The sequence below is a fragment of the Thalassophryne amazonica genome, chromosome 22, assembly GCF_902500255.1.
Source record: "Thalassophryne amazonica chromosome 22, fThaAma1.1, whole genome shotgun sequence".
NCBI classification, from domain to species: domain Eukaryota; kingdom Metazoa; phylum Chordata; class Actinopteri; order Batrachoidiformes; family Batrachoididae; genus Thalassophryne; species Thalassophryne amazonica.
Window position 1 is genome coordinate 3,813,243 of NC_047124.1, and position 22,783 is coordinate 3,836,025.

At 40.6% G+C, this 22,783-nt stretch overlaps 1 protein-coding gene and 1 long non-coding RNA gene across 3 annotated transcripts; both read left to right on the forward strand.

Annotated features, from left to right (window-relative positions):
* Positions 1-1,221: 1,221 nt before the first annotated feature.
* On the forward strand, positions 1,222-14,847 carry LOC117503742 (cryptochrome-1-like). 2 transcript variants are annotated; one of them, XM_034162966.1, is made up of 14 exons: positions 1,222-1,951; positions 8,460-8,568; positions 8,646-8,788; positions 9,333-9,517; positions 9,602-9,690; positions 9,824-9,964; positions 10,058-10,369; positions 10,698-10,849; positions 10,932-11,134; positions 12,985-13,083; positions 13,184-13,264; positions 13,365-13,436; positions 13,546-13,644; positions 13,886-14,847. In XM_034162966.1, the coding sequence occupies exons 1-13, from the start codon at positions 1,794-1,796 to the stop codon at positions 13,638-13,640; spliced, it is 1,839 nt and encodes a 612-aa protein (XP_034018857.1). In that variant the 5' UTR covers positions 1,222-1,793; the 3' UTR covers positions 13,641-13,644; positions 13,886-14,847. The 2 variants fall into 2 exon arrangements, with proteins under 2 accessions (XP_034018857.1, XP_034018858.1); XM_034162967.1 differs by having other exon boundaries at positions 13,549-13,644.
* A 3,799-nt stretch (positions 14,848-18,646) lies between these two features.
* On the forward strand, positions 18,647-21,812 carry LOC117504156. Its single transcript, XR_004558733.1, has 4 exons — positions 18,647-18,766; positions 19,606-19,626; positions 19,742-19,802; positions 21,655-21,812. It is a non-coding gene; the product is annotated as an uncharacterized LOC117504156 (long non-coding RNA).
* Positions 21,813-22,783: the final 971 nt, after the last annotated feature.

A 22,783-nucleotide genomic window follows, 5' to 3' on the forward strand; every position in this document is an offset into this window, starting at 1 on the left:
TAATAATTATTATTATTATTATTATTATTATTGCCATGGACCACAATGGAAATAAGGGCTTAATCACTTTATTTTGTTATTTGTGTATGTTTATGTATGTACTTAGTACATTGAATGGTATTAAATAAATTAAATCAATCAATCGTTCCATCAATTATTATCATCATCATCATCATCATCATCATCATCATTATTATTGTGGACCACAATGTTTAATCACTTTATTGTGCTATTCATGTTTTTTATGTATGCACTTAGTTTGTGCTTTGAATGGCATTAAATAAATTTAAACTATTTATTATTATTATTATTATTATTATTATTATTATTATTATTATTATAAAATATTCAATAATACAGTGTGTCATCCAGTATTAATGTCATCATGATCATTTCTAAAGATACAGTATATAAAATGCAGTATTACAGTAAATTATGTTGCCTGTGTTCTTGCTCAAGGGGGTTGGTAAAGTTAGACCTTACTCGTGTGAAGCGCCTTGGGGCAGATTTGTTGTAATTTGAGGCTGTTTAAATCAAATAAATTGAATTGTGTGATTTATTTATTTATTTATTAGTTTAATGTATACTGCCACCATGTGGTCACAAGAGGACACGTTTTCCGGCGGTGCGACACTGACCTGCTTTTTGTTGCTTCATCACGTGAGATTATTTATTTATATAATAAAATATCGTGACGCAGTTTAATTTATATTCACATAAAATCAGGTCTAAATACATGACAATAATGACAATAACAATGCAATGGCGTCATCAATCACATAATCACGCGCTATAATCGCATTATGATGATTTGTCAAAACAGTGTAATACTACGTTATAATGATGAGATACCTAATCATGAATTAATATATTATAATTATCAGATATTAATTTATTTGAAATACTAAGTCATTAGTAATTAAGATGCATCAGGTGAAAATTAATAATTTTATAATGACGCACTTGTATGTATTTTTCTTTTTGCTGGGAGACGCAGCGTGTATGAACGTAATAAGTGTCAAAGTTATAAGAAAAGAGAAGTTGGTATATTTTTCACATTGCTGCTGTTACACAACATGACGAACATTATACAAGCGCCGGGTAACGCCCCCTCCCGGAGCACGCTGCAGAAACGTGATCACGCAGTCGAGCGCACGTGCCGCTTTGGACCAATCACAGACCGTGTTAGTCTGCGTACGTCCTCCTGTGGGCGGAGTCACGGCCAGAGTGACGCAGTGAGCACGCAGCAGATCTGCTCGTAGGAGAGAAGAAAATATTTTCTAAAATATCCGAAATATTTGGTTTTAGAGTGAGCGAAACGAAGCGAAAGGGACCCGGACGCGCTTACGAAAGCTAAGTGCTTTTGTGGCGCGGAGCAGCCGCGGTGTTTTACGCCGTCTGTTAGCGCCAAATGCGGACTAATTCATTGTGGGGTTTTTTATTCATAATATTTTGAGTCGAAAGTGTCTTAGTGCATGTGGAGTTTTGTATTTCTTTTTAACATTTAGAAAAAACAAGTTATACAACCAGCGCGGCTGTCGCTCGTCGGAGGAGCGGGTCCTAACGCCCGCCGGTTAGCCGCCCGCACAGCTGGAGAAATGCTTCAGCAGAAATCACTTTTTAAACTCTTCCACATTATGGAAACACATCTCATAGAGCAAGGTTAAATCTGTAGTCTGAGAACACAAAAAGAACACGTCATTTTTTGGACACTTTTTCCAAACAGTGGAGTGAACTGAATTATTGAAGACTTGTAGTTTTTCAAAGAGGCAAAGTATTTTTCTGGTTGAGTAATGGTCGTTAACACCATCCACTGGTTCAGGAAGGGCTTGCGGCTCCATGACAATCCATCCCTCAAGGAATCTCTGCTGGGAGCGGATACGGTCCGCTGTGTCTACATTCTGGACCCCTGGTTTGCCGGATCGTCCAGTGTTGGGATAAACCGGTGGAGGTAAGAGCCATCGACATCCAACCACCTCAAAGTACCTTCAGAGATCAGCTACAGGCTTTACTACAGCGTTCAGGAATGACTTTAGAGTTGTCAAGTCTTTTCACGTTTGAGTTTGATACTAGGATTAAAATAATCGGGCAGTATCAGGTTCTGACAGTTGGTTGTGCTTCAAACTGCAGGTATTGGACCACTTAGTTGGAGAGGATACGTATTTTTTCCCAGAGAGACTTATTTTGGCCACTGCTATTGATACAGTTTCCATATACAAACCACAATTTGGTTATTAGTACGGCACCTGCTGTTATTTAAACTATGCAATCATGAAAATTCAGTAAGGTATATCTTTTATTGTACATTCCAAATCTAAGGTAAAACTCTACTAGTGTATACTAAAGTATATCTAAAAAAAAAAAAAAAAAGAAGAAGAGTAGAGCCACTTAGGTGCCTGGTCTTGAGAACCAGGGATGGTAGGTTGAAAAGCTTTTTTATCAAATGGGAACTCTCCATACCCACCTAAGTGGCTCAAGAATATGGACAGCATGTATATAAGTGACATTTACACAATCAGGGTAATAAACAACATACGAGGGCTGTCAATAAAGTAACGGTCCTTTTTATTTTTTTCAAAAACTATATGGATTTCATTCATATGTTTTTACGTCAGACATGCTTGAACCCTCGTGTGCATGCGTGAGTTTTTCCACGCCTGTCGATGACGTCATTCGCCTGTGAGCACTCCTTGTGGGAGGAGTCGTCCAGCCCCTCGTCGGAATTCCTTTGTCTGAGAAGTTGCTGAGAGACTGGTGCTTTGTTTGATCAAAATTTTTTCTAAATCTGTGAGACACATCGAAGTGGACACGGTTCGAAAAATTAAGCTGGTTTTCAGTGAAAATTTTAACGGCTGATGAGAGATTTTGAGGTGATTCTGTCGCTTTAAGGTCTTCCCACGGTGCGAGACGTCGCTCAGCGCTCTCAGCCGCCGTCGTCAGCCTGTTCAAGCTGAAAACCTCCACATTTCAGGCTCTATTGATCCAGGACGTCGTGAGAGAACAGAGAAGTTTCAGAAGAAGTCGGTTTCAGCATTTTATCCGGATATTCCACTGTTAAAGGAGATTTTTTTAATGAAAGACGTGCGGACGGGTCCGCGCGTCGGGACGCAGCCGACGCGGTGCGGCGGCACAGGAAAAACACCTCCGTGTTGATAACCATTTGTAAAATCCAGGCGGCTTTTGATGGCTTTCAGTGGAGTGAGTATATGAGAAATTGTTTAACAGCAGGACATGTTCCAGCTTGTCCTTAAGGCTTCCAACAGAGGTGTTTTTCCTGTGGCGGAGCGTCGCGGCGGCTGCGTCCCGACGCGCGGACCCGTCTGCACGTCTTTCATTAAAAAAAATCTCCTTTAACAGTGGAATATCCGGATAAAATGCTGAAACCAACTTCTTCTGAAACTTCTCTGTTCTCTCACGACGTCCTGGATCAATAGAACCTGAAATGTGGAGGTTTTCAGCTTGAACAGGCTGATGACGCCGCCTGAGAGCGCTGCGCAACGTCTTGCACCGTGGGAAGTCCTTAAAGCGACAGAATCACCTCAAAATCTCTCATCAGCCGTTAAAATTTTCACTGAAAACCAGCTTAATTTTTAGAACCGTGTCCACTTTGATGTGTCTCACAGGTTTAGAAAAGATTTTGATCAAACAAAGCGCCAGTCTCTCAGCAACTTCTCAGACAAAGGAATTCCGACGAGGGGCTGGACGACTCCTCCCACAAGGAGTGCTCACAGGCGAATGACGTCACCGACAGGCGTGGAAAAACTCACGCATGCGCACGAGGGTTCAAGCATGTCTGACGTAAAAACATATGAATGAAATCCATATAGTTTTTGAAAAAAATAAAAAGGACCGGTACTTTATTGACAGCCCTCGTATACAAGAATTATAGTTAATACATAATATTATAGGAGTTAGCTCCTGAAACTTGTAGTATACATCTACCTAGTCTGGAGACTTGTTGTAAAACTAAATTATAACTAGTAGGCTAAGCTATAAATATGGTTATGTTATTATAGAAACAGAAGCTATGATATAATATGTTTTAGGTTTCCATCTAAAGTTCACCCTGCTAGCTTACTATAGGCAGACAAAATCCATACTCTACATGCTTTCATGTACAACACTAACCATAACCTTAACAACACGTTTTGGTCATGAAATTCATCACTTGCCTCCTGCAGATCTTTGATTTCCCTCTTTATATCGAGAGAAACAGAAAACAAGATAAATTCTGATATCTATGTTTGGTTGATTTACATCTGTTGTCATTACTGCTGTTTTTGTTAGATTCATACTCAGGCTAATTAGCATTTATGCATAGCCAATCTAAAAATAATTGTAGATTTGCAATGCTGTTGTTAGTAACAACTATGTCATCAGCGTAAGAAAGGTTTGAAATGAATTGTCCCTCAAACCAAAGAAATTAGTCAAAACATAAATTAAACATTCTATATGAATAAATGCAAAAGGAAAATAATAAAATATACTAAAAAATAATAATGACTATAAATAGCAAGAATAATAACAGAAAAAGGATGTGTTCCTGGACCGAGTCTAAATGTCGTGTTTCTGCATCGATTCTAAATGTCGTGTTTCTGCGTCGAGTCTGAATGTCGTGCTTCCGCGCCGAGTCTGAACGTCGTGTTTCCGCGCCGAGCCTGAAGGACATGTTTCTGGTGTGAGTCTGGTAAATTCCATCATTTGGTATAAAATTGGATTTCAGATATTCTGGTGAAGATTACTGATGTGGGAACAATGACAAGGAAGATTCCTCAAAACTTGTAGGAACTCGGGGTGGCTAGATTTAATGATCTTGCAAATTTTATTGAAGTAAACTACATTAAATTTGTACCTCTTCTGTTTTTATTGGTATTGTTAAACAGTAAGTTTTATATATGGAGTTTGGAGATAAGTGACAGCACCAAACCCATCGGGGGATTCGGTTCCCAAACTGATTCCCCATTCTGAGGACTTATGTGTTGATTAGCATGACACTTGTGAAACCTCACCATTGCCATTAGTCACCATGTGAACACTCTCAAGAGTCCACTTGCGTAACTTAAAAATAATTCCACTGTTTAACTTGTGAAGTTAACACATTAGGTTTGGTTCAGTTCTGTGTCCGAAGTTTTCCTCTGAGACCAGTCATATCCAGGTCTGGACCACGTGTTAAGGATCATTTTGGGAAATTTGGGGCTCTGTTAAAAAGATTAAAGAGTTGTGTTTTGATTATTTTTAAGGCAGTGGCTATGGGTATGACCCGTATTTACAGAGACCGTTCTAAAGATACAGAGGGTGTCTTACCAACCAATCAGAATGCGCAAATATGTCAGTACCCGTACCATATGCGGCTAAAGGTCCGGTGTCACGTACAATTCTTTCCGCCTCGCTTAGAAAACAGCGCTTTGAACTTGAGGTGGATGGATGATGAAAGAAGCAAAACACCTTCGCAATTTACGTCAATATTTTGATGAATTTTTTTCATTTACATTTGATGAATTTCTTAAATTACAGCAGCTTCATTAAACAAATGTACTCAAATGATTATCAGCACGACAGCGAGCTTACAGGCTGACAGTTGCCAGTTACGGCTTCTGAAACAAGGGAGAAAAAAGAAACAGCACAGTTCAGCTGAAGCATTAGTGGATGTAAAATATTTTGTCTCTCTTAAGAGCGTCACCGCTTGTTCCACATGTGTATTTTCCGGTGTCACGTACGTCCACTCAGTGAACCTCTGTCCATACTTTTAGCAGTCCCGCAGAAGATACGGACGTACGTACCCGCAGCCACTTCGTATTTTTAAAGCTATAGGGCCATCCGCATTTCACAAAACTGACTGAATTTAGGTCCTCCTGAAATCCAAGCATTCTAATGTCTGTTTAGTTTTTGAATGTCTTGTAAAATTACAACTCATTTGAATGGCGAGACCATATTTTTTCTGGGGTGGGTAGTCCATAATGAATATTTTCTTTTGCCACCGTCTGCAGGAGGGCATGCACGTGCGCATGCATGAGCATTTGAAGAGTCTCATAAATGACTCCAGAGGCGTTAACATGTTAAAAAAAACAGTTTTTCATTGTAGAAGCGTTTATTTCTCACCAGTTTTTACACACTATGTGAGAAACATCTTAGATTTACACAGAAAGGCCGCGGTTTTGGAGCGTTTTCCACCATGTTTGATTAGGAGCCAGAGAGAGACCAGCCTGTGATATCACTGTACCTCTCTACTCTGATTGGCTGCCTCTGTGTCCTTAATTTTTTTCCAGACAATGCAAATTTTGATCATATTGGTGATGTCATATTATTAATCCCCTATTTAAAGGCTAATAAATAAAGTTCTAGGTGTGCCAGTGAAAATTCTTTTTATGCCTTCAATCTTAAAAAGCTCAGTGACGCTGTACTTTTAAATTTTATTTTAGTGTGTTTGTAATGCACACATCGGCGTTTGTTTTTGGCCCTTCTTCCAGCTTATTGTCTTTTCAGTGACTGTACTGTGCTGTGTCTTTGTGATGTCATAGAGTTACTTCCACAGAGGGGCTGGGCTGTAAGTAGCAGTTGTTGATGAGTTGGTCTGAGGTCTTGAGGTCTGTGGCTCCCTGATTGTTGCAGATGGTGCAGTTTTAATGGCATCTTTAGGACAGAAGAAGAATGTGAGATGTTCAGGATCAGCATCTACAGATCTAAAGCTGTGGTGTTGTGCTGAAAAATGGTGGATTGGAACTCATTCTTAACAGGTTCCTGTTGTGCAGGCAGAGTCTCTACCCTGAAGCAGGGGCAAAAATTGTCCCCTGGAAGAACTTTATCTTTACAGTTAGTCTCAGCTTCTCTCTGCCGCGTGTCTTTGATGTTTTCCGTAGCAGAGTCTCAGATCGTTACGATGCTTTAACGACAGGCTATAATTAGCTTCAGCTCAGGTTTTTCTGGAATCCTGGATCCGTTCTGTCCTTTCAGTTCTCGCTGATGAGCCGTTGCTATCTGATGCAAACATTGCAAGTTTTCAAGTGTGCTAGCAGGAACACTCTCACTTCTCTTTTTGACCTACTTTTGCTGCTGCTGCAAAATTCCTCCATGATCTGACAAAACTGCTTCCTGGTCACATCTGTTTTCATCAGGAATCCTCAGAGGAAAGAATCCAAGAACGTGATTAGTGTCACGTTTCTCTGACAGGTTTACATTTGCAGGATTAACTCAAAAATGGATGCATTTTCAGAAAACATGCTGGAATTTAAAAAAAAAAAAAAACACACCAAAAAATGTGGAATTGGTCTTGTGGGTTTGGATCTGTCAGAATCCATCACCTCTTGTGGGAATTATTGGTGAACAAAGTCAATTCACTGCTGATTCATGACTTGTGGGGTCATTAAAGGCCCATGGTGCTAATATTGATGATGAAAACAGTTTCTGATCTGAGAAGTCAGATGGATCCTTAATGACTTCCTGGACTGTTGGGTTTGTGGGGTCCTGGAACGTGAACTGGTGCTGCTGTGCCCACCATCTTACGGAACCACCCTGGGTCCTGATTGACAACCAGGTGGACTTGTGTTCCACCACCTGAAAGGTGACATCAATCTGTGTCCTATTGTCCCCTTGTCTTGTCCAGTCTCTGGGGTTTTGGGGTATCTTCTTACTGGATCGTGCACGTACAACCACTGTGTTGGTGGTGTTCCTCCTTCGAGTCTCCACTGATTTAATTCCAGTAGTACTCAAAGATCCCTGTAAGGACCTGCTACTGAAGACCTCCAGTGATTGTTTTGAGTCACTGATTAGAGTCTAAATCTCATAACCATACAGTAAGACTGTAAGCTCCAGAAACCTAAAGACTTGGACCTTCAGCCTCTTGGACAGATATCTGTATCCCTGTACAGCTCTCTCCACTGGCTCCAGATGTCTCTCAAACTGATCAACGAAGTTTCAGAGACATGAAGGGACGGGGCTTTACCAAAAGCAAACAAATAAGGTCTTTATGTAAAGGTGTGGACTTCTTACAGTACTGGATTACTTTTTAATCATCAGAACAGTGTAAATTTGACCCTTCCGGTCTTGTAGCTGGAGTGAAACTGAAATAAACTTTGTGGCATAAAACGGGTCAAAGTCAACAACAGGATTTTATGTTTGCTCTGACTGGCTTTGGAAGTTTCCACTTACAGATGTCACTATAGCAACAGATCAGATTCATGTCACTGCCACAATGAAAAATTAATAAAACCTTTTGTTTGGAACATTTGTGTCTTTGTTTGGTTTGCTGGCGTCATGTGTAGTGATGGTTAAAGGTGGATCCGGGTGGATTAACTCAACAGTTGATTCACATGTTCCTAAATGGATGATGTGTCACAGCTGACAATCTTTACAATCATTTATGGATGACTTATTAATAAAAGTAGGTGTTGTGTTTTTAGCACGGTGGGTTTTTAGTTGCGGTGTGACGTGTTTTTAAATAATTTCCTCTCTTTCTTTCACAGGTTCTTACTGCAGAGTCTTGAGGATTTGGACTCCAGCCTCCGTAAACTCAACTCTCGTCTCTTTGTGATCCGAGGACAGCCCACTGATGTCTTTCCCAGACTTTTCAAGGTGAGTTAAAAATCGAGCCGTGACATAGTCGCAGTGCTGTTCTGTAGCTTTGCTTTGACACCACGTTTTTTTCACAGGAGTGGAAAATTACCCGTCTTTCCTATGAGTATGACTCGGAGCCCTTCGGGAAGGAGCGAGACGCAGCTATTAAGAAACTGGCCTCCGAGGCCGGAGTGGAGGTGACGGTCCGCATCTCCCACACCCTCTATGACCTCGACAAGTGAGTTCATACTCCCCTCTTTCACCAAAAGTGGGGGGGTTAGAAATTAAGCATTTTGAACACAACTTATTCTGTTTCAGTAGAATCAAATAATTCTACACCTCATTTGAAATAAAAGATAGGATAAGTTTGAATAACCCAGAACAGATAAAAAATAAATTCTGTACTCCTCAGTACGACTGTGAAACTTTGAATGACTCTGCTGAGACTGTCACGTAATAAAAATTTAGCAGCTTTTTTTGTAGTTAAAAAAAAACCAGCTTTTTTTTCTTCTTATCGTAATTTATGAGGTATTTTTGTTATTTCACGTGAAATACCTTTTTGAGTTCTACTTATTTCTGTCTGTGATGGTGCTGGTTCCACAGAGGTGCCCGACTTGCAGATGCAGTGAAAAATGAGACCATAACGGACTAAAAACATACAAATGAATGCCAACACTGAGCTCTTTGATTATAAACTTTAATTTAGTAACAGTTAATATAAAAACGTCTTCAGTAACTCTTGTGATTTTTTTTTTTTTTTTTTTTTTTTTTTCCTCCTGCAGGATCATAGAGTTGAATCAGGGTCAGTCCCCCCTCACCTACAAGCGGTTTCAGACCCTCATCAGTCGGATGGAGGCCGTGGCGGTTCCTGCAGAGCCCATCACGGCTGAGGTGATGGGGAAATGCACGACCCCACTCTCTGAAGACCACGATGACAAGTTTGGGGTCCCGTCCCTGGAGGAGCTGGGTGAGCGAGGTTTTATTGTCCACATCAGTGGCTGTTTTGGATGCAGAGACACAAAGTGAGTTTTTATCATTTTGATCCCTGCAGGTTTTGATACTGAAGGTCTGACGTCGGCCGTGTGGCCAGGAGGAGAGACGGAAGCACTCACACGACTCGAGAGACACCTGGAGAGGAAGGTAGGGATTGTTTTGTGGATTTGGTTATTTGATGACGTTCTGGTCCTGAGAACTGAGTCTCTCTGTCAGTGTTCTCGTCGGTTTTGTTCCTGAGACTCAGACTGATGCTGTTTCTGATTTCTGTCCTCATCAGGCTTGGGTGGCCAACTTTGAGCGCCCCAGAATGAACGCCAACTCTCTGCTGGCGAGCCCCACAGGACTCAGCCCGTACCTGCGCTTCGGCTGCCTCTCCTGTCGCGTCTTCTACTTCAAACTGTCGGACCTCTACAGGAAGGTAACCTCAGGTCATTTTACGCTTGTGCACAGTGCGTCCGCTCCACCACCTGAAGCACTAACACGCCTCGCCTCTTCATCGCCCCCCTGCCAGCTGAAGAAGAACAGCTCTCCTCCTCTCTCGCTTTACGGCCAGCTGCTGTGGCGTGAGTTCTTCTATACCACGGCCACCAACAACCCCTGCTTCGACAAGATGGAGAGCAATCCCATCTGCGTCCAGATCCCTTGGGACCGCAACCCTGAGGCACTGGCCAAGTGGGCGGAGGGCAAGAGCGGCTATCCCTGGATCGACGCCATCATGACCCAGCTGAGGCAGGAAGGCTGGATCCACCACCTGGCCCGACACGCCGTGGCCTGTTTCCTGACCCGAGGAGACCTGTGGATCAGTTGGGAGGAGGGCATGAAGGTAGGAAACACATTACTAACATGCTACCCCTCCCCACCCCCCAAGATTTTTGTCTTGACTTTGACCTTTGCCAAGTCAACCTTCACGCACACAGTAAGTTTAGTGGAAGTTTTCCTCAGCACTGCTGAGTCACAGTGGAACAAACACACACACGTTTCTTAAATGATCACATGATACAGAACAAAGAAAAGCTGCGGCCTTTGTGATGTCACACTGTTAAAGAAAAGGAAAATTTTTAGACCTGTTTTCATCCAAATGTATGTTTTCTTTTTGTTCCTGCAGCGTACGTGAGGAGCTGTGATTTTCTGTTTTGTGTGTGTGTGTTCAGGTGTTTGAGGAGCTCCTGCTGGATGCAGACTGGAGCGTGAACGCTGGCAGCTGGATGTGGCTCTCCTGCAGCTCTTTCTTCCAGCAGTTCTTCCACTGTTACTGTCCCGTGGGTTTCGGCCGGCGCACGGACCCCAACGGAGATTACATTCGGTGAGCTCACATCTGCTAACGTCATAATCTGACCTCTTCCTCCTTACAGATAGTAAAATCTGTAAACCGTTGTGTTTTTCAGACGCTATCTGCCCATTCTGAGGGGATTTCCAGCCAGATACATTTATGATCCCTGGAACGCTCCAGACAGCGTGCAGAAGGCAGCCAAATGTATCATTGGGGTCCATTACCCCAAACCCATGGTGAACCACGCCGAGGCAAGCCGACTCAACATTGAGCGAATGAAGCAGATCTACCAGCAGCTGTCCTGTTACAGGGGCCTCGGTAAGGACCACATGATGTCACACAGACTGCGGATATGTGATTGGACACAATGTCCTGCCCACAGGGCATTCCTGGACTTACAGTAGTTAAATGCTCAGAGATCTTTTCGGGTGTAGATTATAATTTTTTCTGCCACCAGCGAAGGCCAGAGCAACTAGACTATCAAAGCAGAAAATAAAAAGTTGCAGATGTGGCAGTTTGCTGCCGTATTAGCAATGCTAGGATATTTTTTTCCACTACTATAGCAGCTCCCTACAGAGTACATGAAGTTAATTTCTGATTGTTTTCTTGAATTCAGTAAACAACTGAGAATGGTCCAACATTTTCAAGGATTCAAAGGAATTTTGTTGTCATATGCACAGAAGAACATGTTCCCTGCAAAATGAAATGTGTCTACTGCATTTAACCCATCCTAATTGCCAGTAGGAGCAGAAGTCGCCATTAGGCGCCCGGGGACCAGCTCCAGATGTACATCCCTGCCTTGGTCAACAGCAGGGCTGAGCAAACCAACACCGACCCATAACAAACACACACACAACACAACACATAGGCCGGCCCGGTACATAAACATATATTGAAAAGCAAAACACGAGGGAAAAGGAAAAAAAAAAAAAAAAACCCTCATAGCCGCTGCATTACACAGCAGCAATGAGGAAAAAAATCCCCATCAGCACAGAAAAACAATAATCACACAGACAAAAACAAGGACACAGGACGACAGCCGAGATTTGAAAAGGTCCAGTTTATCAGAACACTCCAGAGGCAGCCTGTTTGGCGCCGTCAACGGCCTTGTCCGACAATCCTGGAGAGGGAGGGGCAGCCCTGAGCAGTCCACTGTCAGTCAACGTCAGAGCTGGAGAAGCTGAGGGGAGGGGGGAAGACCAGGGAGCGAGGCTTAAGTGTTGATCTTCTGAGGAGGCTTTATCACAGCGACCTTGAAGTGCAGCTGTGTTTGGGGAAGCCAAATGAATAACCAGATTAGCAGACGCCTGAAAGATTCCACAGTTCTGAGAACAGAGTGGCTCTCAATGCATCTGAATGTAGAATGTGGTCTTCACAGACGGTCAGAGCGGGTTTCCAGGGCTGCGATTCTATTCGAGATGTTTTCCAACGCGCAATTAACCCCCGCCGACTGCGCAACCACTGCCTTCCCAATCGAATCAATCATGTAGGGCAGCCTGGAAGGACCAATCAAAGCTGCTTCCACTTTCTTGATTTTCCGGTAAACCAGCGCAGTGCCCGCTCCACACAGCAGAAAGCCGGTCACCACCAAGCCGAATATGTACACATCTTCAACGTCCTCCACAGAAAGCATGTAAAGGCACATGACCTGCCATCTCCTCCACGAGTCCATCACGTAACCCATCACATGTGTCCCGGCAGGACAGGTCGGGTCCTCCGCCCCCAAATGTCTTGTAGTGTCAGTTGCGTTCAGAGACCATTTTAACAGATCCATTTTTGTCGTTTTCCAGAAGAGCAAAGCTGCAGCCTCACAGACAACACACCACAGAAGCAGGAAAGATAAGGAGGGAGGGAGAAGAGAAAAGTGCGTCCATCTTGGCCGAGTGCAAGCTTGCAAAAAAAAGCCTGCTCCTCTTTCAGTCACTCTTCAAAAATGTTCGCCGCTCATTGGGTGGCTTTCCTCCTCTATAATCAGGGTTGGGTGGAGTTGTAGTACCGGAATGCTTTTGTCACTCGTAAACTGAATGACAGAATAATTAACATCCCTCCCAGGATAATCCGTGTTTTCCCCATGAGAGGGAAATTGTTGACATCTTCATCATCCTTGGTGGATCTTCACCATAGAAAGACTCTGATCAGGACTGTCTTTCTGGTTGTTGTATCTGTAGGTCTTTTGGAAACCGTCCCATCCAACTTCAGTGGTAACGGAAACGGTGACACGTCAGACAGGATGGGACTTTCGGCACATGATGCTGCAGCGCCCTCTGGTAGGTGAAACTGCAGATTTTTCTGTCCAAGCGTCTCAGTTCTTCCTGTCGCTGGCGAGGTGAAGGAAAGTTGTTGTGAATGTTTTCCGGTGGTTTTTAGGGTACCAGACGCCGGTTCAGGCCCAGAGCGGAGCGATGATGTTCCTGCAGGGCGAGCCACCAAGCCACTCCCACCAGCAGGGTGCGTGTGTTTACGGCACTCGGTGCTTCTTGCGCACATTGTTCTTCACTCCAGCGCCACTTTAAGAACTGCTGCACCTGAACCATGTTTGTCCTTCCAGGTTCCCCCGGAACCAGTATGATGTGCTACAGTAAAGGTGTCCAGCAGGTCGCTCGGCCCGCACTGCAAAAAGGTGAGCGCCGCTCGACTCGCGCGTGATCGAGACCAACAACACCGTCAGCATTAACGCCTGATGATGTCAGAGGCCCACTAGACTCAAAAACTTCTTTTTCCCTCTTCAGCAGCTGAACTTGCCACCAGTCAGACGAGCTGCAAACGTCACAGTGACGACTCAACAAACGGAACCAGCTCCAAAGTCCAGAGACAGAGTCACTAGAATGGTCAGATACCCGCTGAAAAATTAAATAAAATAAATTATTTTGTTCCTAACGACCCTCAATCAAAAACCAAAACTTCCACAAATACTTTTAGGGTTTTTAATGAATTGGTCACGTTGGAACCAGTTTGAGTTGGTTAATTTTTAACTAGAACAAAAGTGTGTTTAATCTTTGAACCGTTTCTGAAGTTTGATTCTGGATCTGAAGCTTTAGATAATTATTTCCTCTGTTTCTTCCCCTACAGGAAGTTCTTCGGTGACGCCGTGTTTCGCATCGGCACTAAACAGACTCTGCAGGAGGACTAACGAGCCCTCGTTAAACTCTTTCTAATGGGACTGTCTTTTTGCACAGTCTCTGTATACAGAATGAATTTAGTCATTAATTTGCATATTTTGTGTTTTTTGTCTCTTTGTGTCGCTGTAGACTCACTGATGTATTTTTGATAAAGAAACCACTGCGGATGGAGCTTTCTTTTGTTTTTTGATCATTTCAGTAAAACTTTATAGACGGAACATTCCGGGTATGTTGTAAAATTGATGACTCTGTGAGCTGTTAATTAGCGGGATTAATAATAATAATAAAAAACCCTAAACTTTACATATTTGATAACTTATTTTTAACATTATGGGGTAAAGCATGCAAAACAAACAAATTTTTTTTCTAAGGTTTTTTTCAGTTATTTATTAGAGGAAAAAAAGTAAAATAATTAAATGCGCATTTTATAATTGACAATAAAATAAAAAGACACGAGCAAAAAGTTGAATTTGTTAAATTATGATTAAACATCTTTTTTTTAATATATGAAGACATCACTGCCAATTCTGAAATAAATTAAATTAGATCTTGCAGATAACTGCTTCATAAATAAGAATCACTGAACCCTGAGGAGAAAGTGACGTCATTCAACGGTAAACACCCCCCCCCCTCTTTTTTTTTTTTAAATGAATTATAATAATAGCATCTTTCCCTGTTGTTTTGTTTGTTGTTGTTGTTGTTTGTCACTCCACATACTTATTGCTCTTCAGTTGACTCCTTTTATTTTTATGGTGTTGACTTCTCACCTTTTTAACACTTGCCAATAAAAGCAGGTGGGAATTCCAGGTTGTCACGTCCTGGTGTGTCCCGTTCGGGATCCCAAAAATAAATGTGTAGTTCACATCATTATTTGTGCTTGTTTCATTAAAAATACTTACAATATTCACTTGAGTTCAGTCTGTTGTTTACAGTTACTGCTTTAAACTTAATGTCTCTAAAAACAGCCGAGTATTAAAATATGGATTATTTTCATATATGATGACAAATTAATCCAAGTTCAGACTTCAGTCCGAGAGTGAATTCAGAGCGTTGCATGTTCCAGGATTACCTCTTACATCTTCTTTACGCTATTTTTTTGAGTTAAACATCCACACTGTTTTAACTTACAAAACTGTTTACATATTTCAAACGTTGCACCTAAAACATGCATCTTGAAGGAAAAACTCATTTTAAGTCATGTTTTTTCTGTTACCAGCGCTTTAATTTTGGGGTTTTGTGCATTTGTGTCATACTTGTACGATTATTGGCACTTATTCTTTATTACATTTTATTTTGTTTAGTGCTTTCTGGGAGAGACAAATACAAAAGTCATTGGAATTGACATTATTGATAACGTGAATTTTTTATTTATATGTATGTATACAGGGTGACCCAAAAACACCAGAACCCATAAAAATTGTTATGAATCCTACAAAGGTCCAGCAAGGACCTCCCAAACTATAAAAAAAAAAAACAAAAAAAAAAACACCTTAACACTGGAAAAGTACTGGAAGTTATTAAACATGCGATCACCTTCTGAATAGTACTTTTAAATGTTGAACTGACAGCAGTGACAAATATACAATATCAACTAGTAGGAAAGTTGTATTGTAGTTTTTTAGAACTATTTTATGAAGGCTGTTGAAAGAATTTTTTAAATATAACAATGTAGACCTGAGACAATCCTTCCAGTTACAGATACTGGAATAAATCATGATTTAGTGATTGATGAACTAATAATCTGTGATTATTTTCTGTCATTTCTGTAGAACACGTTTAGCTGCTGTGGCCTGTAGGCGTGGATGTAGCAAAAAATACAGTATATTTAAAACATCTTTTTTTTCTTTTCTTTTTTTTTTAAACAGCAAAATAAATTTTAGACAGTTTGGTCCCGCCCACACAAGCTGCTAGGAGTGGGAGGAGTCTGGTTTCAGCACGTGGTACCAAACAAACGTCAGTTGTTGATTTCACATCATTTGAATTTACTGTTTTCATGTTTAGTAATAATAATAAATATTTGCAGACGTTATGGCTGTTTCTCTGCTGATTGACAGGATGTGCAGTTTCCGTAGATGTGGTGGTTTCGATGTCAGACTTTAAAGAGAAAAAAATCAAATGAATGCAGCACTCCTGTTGATGATTTGTTTCATAATGAAACTATAAAAGCAGACAGTCTGGATTTTTTTATTTTATTTATTATTATTATTATCTTGTCATCACCCTGTCTGAATGAATGTTGGACAGATCTGAGTCTTTGTCCACAGATCCATGTCCACGTGCACTAAAGGTAACCTGCTGATTCTCTGGCGCTGGCTGTTTTAACTGACAGGCTTCATCAAGATCACTGGATCAGGTTTAGACACATTTTTAAAGGACCTGGACTTACTGGACTGGATCTGTAGATCAGAAGGACGATGGTTCCAGATCTGACCCAGTATGTCAGGGTCGCTGCCCTCTGAACTTACAGAGAAGGTTGTGAGATAAACGTGTGTCCCACATTCCGTGGTTTTGCGATGAGTTGGTGTCGAGTAATCAGACAGTGAAACCCACACGGAGCAGGTTTCTGTCCCTCCTGAACCGGATCTAAAGACACACATCCACATTCCAGTTCAGACCAGAACTTCATGTTGTGGAGACAGGCTGAAAATGTTTTAAATAAATAAAATGTACTTTAAAGAAATAGTATAAAAATGCATAAGGTTTCAAATAATGGAAAATCTATCTCATCATTTGGTTCTGACTTGAAGAAAGTTCAGTTTTGTATTTTGTGCTGTGGAGTTTCGTCTCACTGTGAAGCTCCAATGGAGATTCAGCTCAAGATGTTTGGTCAGAAACTCCAAAAAGATAAGGTCAATTTTATTCTTCAAGTCTGTAAGAAATTATTTTCTTAAGAATTAACCCAAAATAAAGACATCTCTCCTTGATTAATAAATTAATAATACGATGAATTGAAATCAAACTTGAATGAAAATGGTGATATCCCCAAACCCTTGGTTAAAAATTGGGGATTTCTTACATTTTGAAACAAAACTACAATCTTTTTGTTGTTGTTGAATAATGATGTTAATTCACATAACAGACAATTTCCAAAAATGTTATTTTTCATGTTAATTCGTTTATTTTCTGTGCGTTCTTTAAGGCCACGTTATTATTTATTCAGTTATTTAAAAAAAAATTAAATTTGTTGCTTTTATTTTGAAAACGCACCTAACCGGAAAACAAGTATCTGAAGTTTTAAAGCAATTTTGTTTAATTAGCACCTGGCTGATAAGGGCATAAGGTTTGTGGACATTTCTTTTCATGTCACGTTTGTTGTTTATATATATATATATATATATATAGTTTCATTTTATGATTATGCGTTTAGGCTAGCAGGAATGCTAATTAGCATCTTACCGGTTCAGGTTAAAGGAGTCACTTCACTGATTTTTTTTTTTTTTTAATGCAATAGATTTATTTGTGTGTTTTAAATTAGCTTTAACTGTCCCCTTTTTTGTCTATTCTCCATCAAACTGTCCCCTTTTTATGTCCGTCATACTGTCCCCTTTTTAATGTCCACTGTCCATCAAACTGTCCTCTTTTTATGTCCACTGTCCATCAAACTGTCCACACATCAGTTTTTCTCTGTCACTGTCTCACCCGTCTTCGTCTCTGTTTCTTTCTTTCTCTCACTTATTTTTCTCTTGCTCCTCTTTTCTTTCTCTTCCATCTCTCTATTTTTCTATCCATCTTCATTTCTTTTCATCTCACTTTCTTTCCTTCTCATCATCTCTGTCCTGTCGTTCTTCACCTTTGACCTCTTTTCAAACATGAACAGTCAGTAAAACAAAATGAAGCTCAAACGATTCAACACTTAACAGAAAATAACTGAAACGACTGAGAATTCTTTAATTCTGTCATTTAACAATAAATAACATCAAATTTCAATGTTTCAGCTTCTGAAATGTGCAAATGTCCTCTTTTTGCTTCAGATAAATTAGTTTTTGACTGATTTTAAGCTGAATTCTACTTTTAAACTCAACTGCTTCAAACTCGACATTTTCTCATTTGAACTGGTTTGAAATTTCTGTAAACTGAATTATTTCAACTGGATTTAATTTGAGATATCTGTTTTAATGGCATTTAAACTTCTGTTTGTTAAAACATGTCAACCGTTTTGAACTGTTTAAATCGCTCTAAATTCATTTTAAATAAAATGTGAAGCTGGATTCACGCTGACTGCATCTGTGAAACTGGTTTTGACTGGATTCTAAAGACTGATAAATATGTTTGGATTGTGGAAAAATGTGACTTTTTGTGTTGGAACCTTTAAGGGTTAATTTATATAAAACAAATATACAACATTCTATAAACTAAATAACAAAAAAAAAATCTAGATACATTTTTTATTTATTTATTACTTTTTCAGAATAAATAATCACAAGACATCATTGACAGTTTTGATAATGTGGAAAATAATCAGTATTAAAATCTCTCTCTCTCTTTCTGTCCCCCCCCCCCCCCCCCCCCTCCCTTTGTCTCTGTCTCTCTCGCTCTGTTTTTGTCTCTCTCTCTCTGTTTTCAACTGGCTGATGTCAAGGACAACATCATCACCAAACTGGACAAACATGCCATCAGGACCAACCACGGTGAGACTGAACGCCAGACAGTCTGGGACGCAGCAGGACATCGGCCCCTTACTAACTGAAAGTGGACGGACGTGTTGATTCTGTGCCTGTTTTGTGGACAGAGACACCCGCTCACGTCCTCGTCCCCGTCATCGGTGCAGCAGCTCTTCTTGCACTTGTTCTGGTTCCAATTATTGGATTCAAAGTTTACAAGAAGACGAGAGGTGAGCGAATAAAACAGAAAGATTTTCTCTTTTCAGTTTCCAGCACTTTGATTTGATTATCTGACCAGTTTGTGTTTCCTGCTTTAGTCACTGAACCGTCGTCTTCACATCATCTCTATTATTTTATCTCATTTCAACATCAAAGAAATAATGACAAATATTTCTACAGCAGCTTCAACTATTTCTGTCATTAGTACTGTATTTATATTACTAGGTAATAGCACCAGTGAGGAGGAAGACAACAGTAAAGACCACAGCAACCTGACATTTGACCCCACTGACCTCCACCCTAATGACTGACCTCTGGCTGACCTTTGCCAGGGCAGTTCTGGAATCCACCTCAGTTGTCACATTTGGTCCAAATAGAGTTAAAATAAATCTAATTTATGAAGCACCTTGAGCAAGGCCAAACAATTTTACTGAGTCCTGAACAACAACAATAAAGAATTAATTTCTGTATTCCTTGACCTTTGCCCCAGTAACTGACTTTTGTCAAATTTGACCTCACTTGGGCAATTCCAGAACCCACCTCCATATGTGAGCCGTGTTTGGTCCAAATCAGAATGAAAAAGCTGAATTTTGACCTTTGACCCCAGTGACCTTTGACCTTTTCCAAACCAAAGCCAGAGAGGTGAATTCTGGGGTCGGCTTTCATGCACTTACCAGGTTTGGTGGTCAAACGTCTGTGTGAAGATTCCTGCTGAGTGCAGCGTGATGCTGTCAGAGATCTTACAGGAAGACAAAAATGACGTCAGACGGAAAAAGTTTCAGTCAGCAGAAGAAAGAAAACATGTTGTGACTTTTCACACTGTGACGCTGAAACTGCCTTCTTGTTCCAGGAGCTGAAGGCCGTCCGTCTGGTGAGTGCAGCTTCTTTGGTCCAGGTGTCTTGTTGGCGGTTCGGAGCTGCAGATTTTTGCTGCTCTGTGGCCTCTTTCTTAAATAAACGCACTGAGTGTTTTTCTGATTTTCCAGCTGACAGCAGCTCTGAGGCCTCACAGCGCCTGAATCCAGATGCCACCACAACGTGACCTCTGTGAGTCACTTCATCTGCATTTACAAAATACAACCCCTGGCAAAAATTATGGAATCACCGGCCTCAGAGGATGTTCATTCAGTTGTTTAATTTTGTAGAAAAAAAGCAGATCACAGACATGACACAAAACTAAAGTCATTTCAAATGGCAACTTTCTGGCTTTAAGAAACACTATAAGAAATCAAGAAAAAAAGATTGTGGCAGTCAGTAACGGTTACTTTTTTAGACCAAGCAGAGGAAAAAAATATGGAATCACTCAATTCTGAGGAAAAAATTATGGAATCACCCTGTAAATTTTCATCCCCCAAATGAACACCTGCATCAAATCAGATCTGCTCATTGACCCTATGCCATGACATTGAACCTATGTGTCTTTTTGCAAGGAATGTTTTTGCAGTTTTTGCTCTAAGGCAAGATGCATTATCATCTTGAAAAATGATTTCATCATCCCCAAACATCCTTTCAATTGATGGGATAAGAAAAGTGTCCAAAATATCAACGTAAACTTGTGCATTTATTGATGATATAATGACAGCCATCTCCCCAGTGCCTTTACCTGACATGCAGCCCCATATCATCAATGACTGTGGAAATTTACATGTTCTCTTCAGGCAGTCATCTTTATAAATCTCATTGGAAAGGCACCAAACAAAAGTTCCAGCATCATCACCTTGCCCAATGCAGATTCGAGATTCATCACTGAGTATGACTTTCATCCAGTCATCCACAGTCCACAATTGCTTTTCCTTAGCCCATTGTAACCTTGTTTTTTCTGTTTAGGTGTTAATGATGCCTTTCATTTAGCTTTTCTGTATGTAAATCCCATTTCCTTTAGGCGGTTTCTTACAGTTCGGTCACAGACGTTGACTCCAGTTTCCTCCCATTCGTTCCTCATTTGTTTTGTTGTACATGTTTCGATTTTTGAGACATATTGCTTTAAGTTTTCTGTCTTGACACTTTGTCTTCCTTGGTCTACCAGTATGTTTGCCTTTAACAACCTTCCCATGTTGTTTGTATTTGGTCCAGAGTTTAGACACAGCTGACTGTGAACAACCAACATCTTTTGCAACATTGCGTGATGATTTACTCTCTTTTAAGAGTTTGATAATCCTCTCCTTTGTTTCAATTGACATCTCTCGTGTTGGAGCCATGATTCATGTCAGTCCACTTGATGCAACAGCTCTCCAAGGTGTGTTCACTCCTTTTTAGATGCAGACTAACGAGCAGATCTGATATGATGCAGGTGTTAGTTTTGGGGATGAAAATTTACAGGGTGATTCCATAATTTTTTCCTCAGAATTGAGTGATTCCATATTTTTTCCTCTGCTTGGTCTAAAAAAGTAACCGTTACTGACTGCCACAATCTTTTTTTCTTGATTTCTTATAGTGTTTCTTAAAGACAGAAAGTTGCCATTTGAAATGACTTTAGTTTTGTGTCATGTCTGTGATCTGCTTTTTTTCTACAAAATTAAACAACTGAATCAACATCCTCAGAGGCCGGTGATTCCATAATTTTTGCCAGGGGTTGTAGGAGCCAAAAAACAACCAACATCAAAATTTAACCTTGAAGTTATTTGAGTGAAAGAAGAAAACTGCTTTCAGAATGTTCAGTTCAGAATGAAAACACAGATTATAAATGTTTGATTCGCTGCCTTGTGGTTTAATTTACTGTCACATCAGAATATTTATGAAATCGTTGTTTTTACATTTTTGTCTTAAAGAGTGGACGTGGGATTATTATGAGATAGACTCTTTAAGAATCTTGTCATAAACATTCTGATTATTTCATAAAATGTGGAGCAGTTTAGTTTTTTTTACCTCCATTTTGTTTTCTCTTGTTATGTCTTTTTAGGGTTTTGGATAAATGTCTGACTGGAATTTGAGGAGGAGTCGTCACATTCTTCTGTTCATCTGTAAACTGGGAATAAATGTTATTGGTGACTAATATTATTTTAAAATTTGATCCCAGTTTTAAAAATAATAAATAATAAATGTTAATTTTCTGTATGCGAACTTATGGAGTAAATGTCCAAGAATAAACCAGTCTGAAAAATGTTTAATTTTGCAGATATTTGACAACATTAACAAACTTATATTAGATTTGTTTTTTTTTGTTTGTTTTTTTGTTTGTTTTTTTAAAGGAAGCACTTTGATATTTATCCATAGTTTTTGTTTTTATTTTCATGTCTAGTGAGCAGGTAAACAGGATGCATCGTTCTTCTCACTGTTATCATCATCTGACTTCGTAAAATGACACATTGTGATGTTTGTGAGCCACAGATCAACAATAAGACCAATTCAATATTTGTGCTGATGGTTTGTGTTGCTGTTGAATATAAATTAATATAAATGCAGATTTAGCTTCAAAAACACACATTTGCACACAGACTCACATTATCACACAGACAATCTGCACATTTTACACTTGTGCAAATGTTTATTATTTTGATAGGTTAATGTTGATCCATTAAATCCTGTTAACCAGATTAAATGTTGTGTGGGCCCCTGAAGAGGAGGTACTGCTGGCCCACCACCACCAGAGGGCGCCCTGCCTGGAGTGCGGGCTCCAGGCACCAGAGGGCGCTGCCGCCTCACAGGAGCAGCCAAGGTAACAGCCGTCACCTATCAACTGAGACAGCTGACATCCATCAACGGAGGAGTATATCAGCTGGACGGCATCTCCACCTCATTGCCGAGATATCGCTCTACCACGGAGGTAACGAACTCAGCCAGCCATACGGATTAATACCTTGTTGCTGGTGTGTAAAACAACTGAAGACTGAGAAGGACGTATTTGGATAAGTATTCTTATTCCTACATTACAGTGTTGTGTCTGATTAGAGGTGGAGGTGGTGTTTTCCACCTCACGTGTTGTTGGGTGCAGCCGCACCCACGTCTGACTGTGTCTGTTCCTCGCCAGCAGTACCGGATCCGACGAGCGGAGGCAGTGACCACCTGGGAGTTCGGGACTTGGCGGCTCC

Coding starts and splice junctions, on each gene's coding strand:
- LOC117503742 (XM_034162966.1), top strand. CDS start 1,794: ATGGTCGTTAACACCATCCACTGGTTCAGGAAGGGCTTGCGGCTCCAT. Junction 1,952..8,459: donor GTTGGGATAAACCGGTGGAG/GTAAGAGCCATC, acceptor TTTCTTTCACAG/GTTCTTACTGCAGAGTCTTG. Junction 9,691..9,823: donor AGAGACACCTGGAGAGGAAG/GTAGGGATTGTT, acceptor TGTCCTCATCAG/GCTTGGGTGGCCAACTTTGA.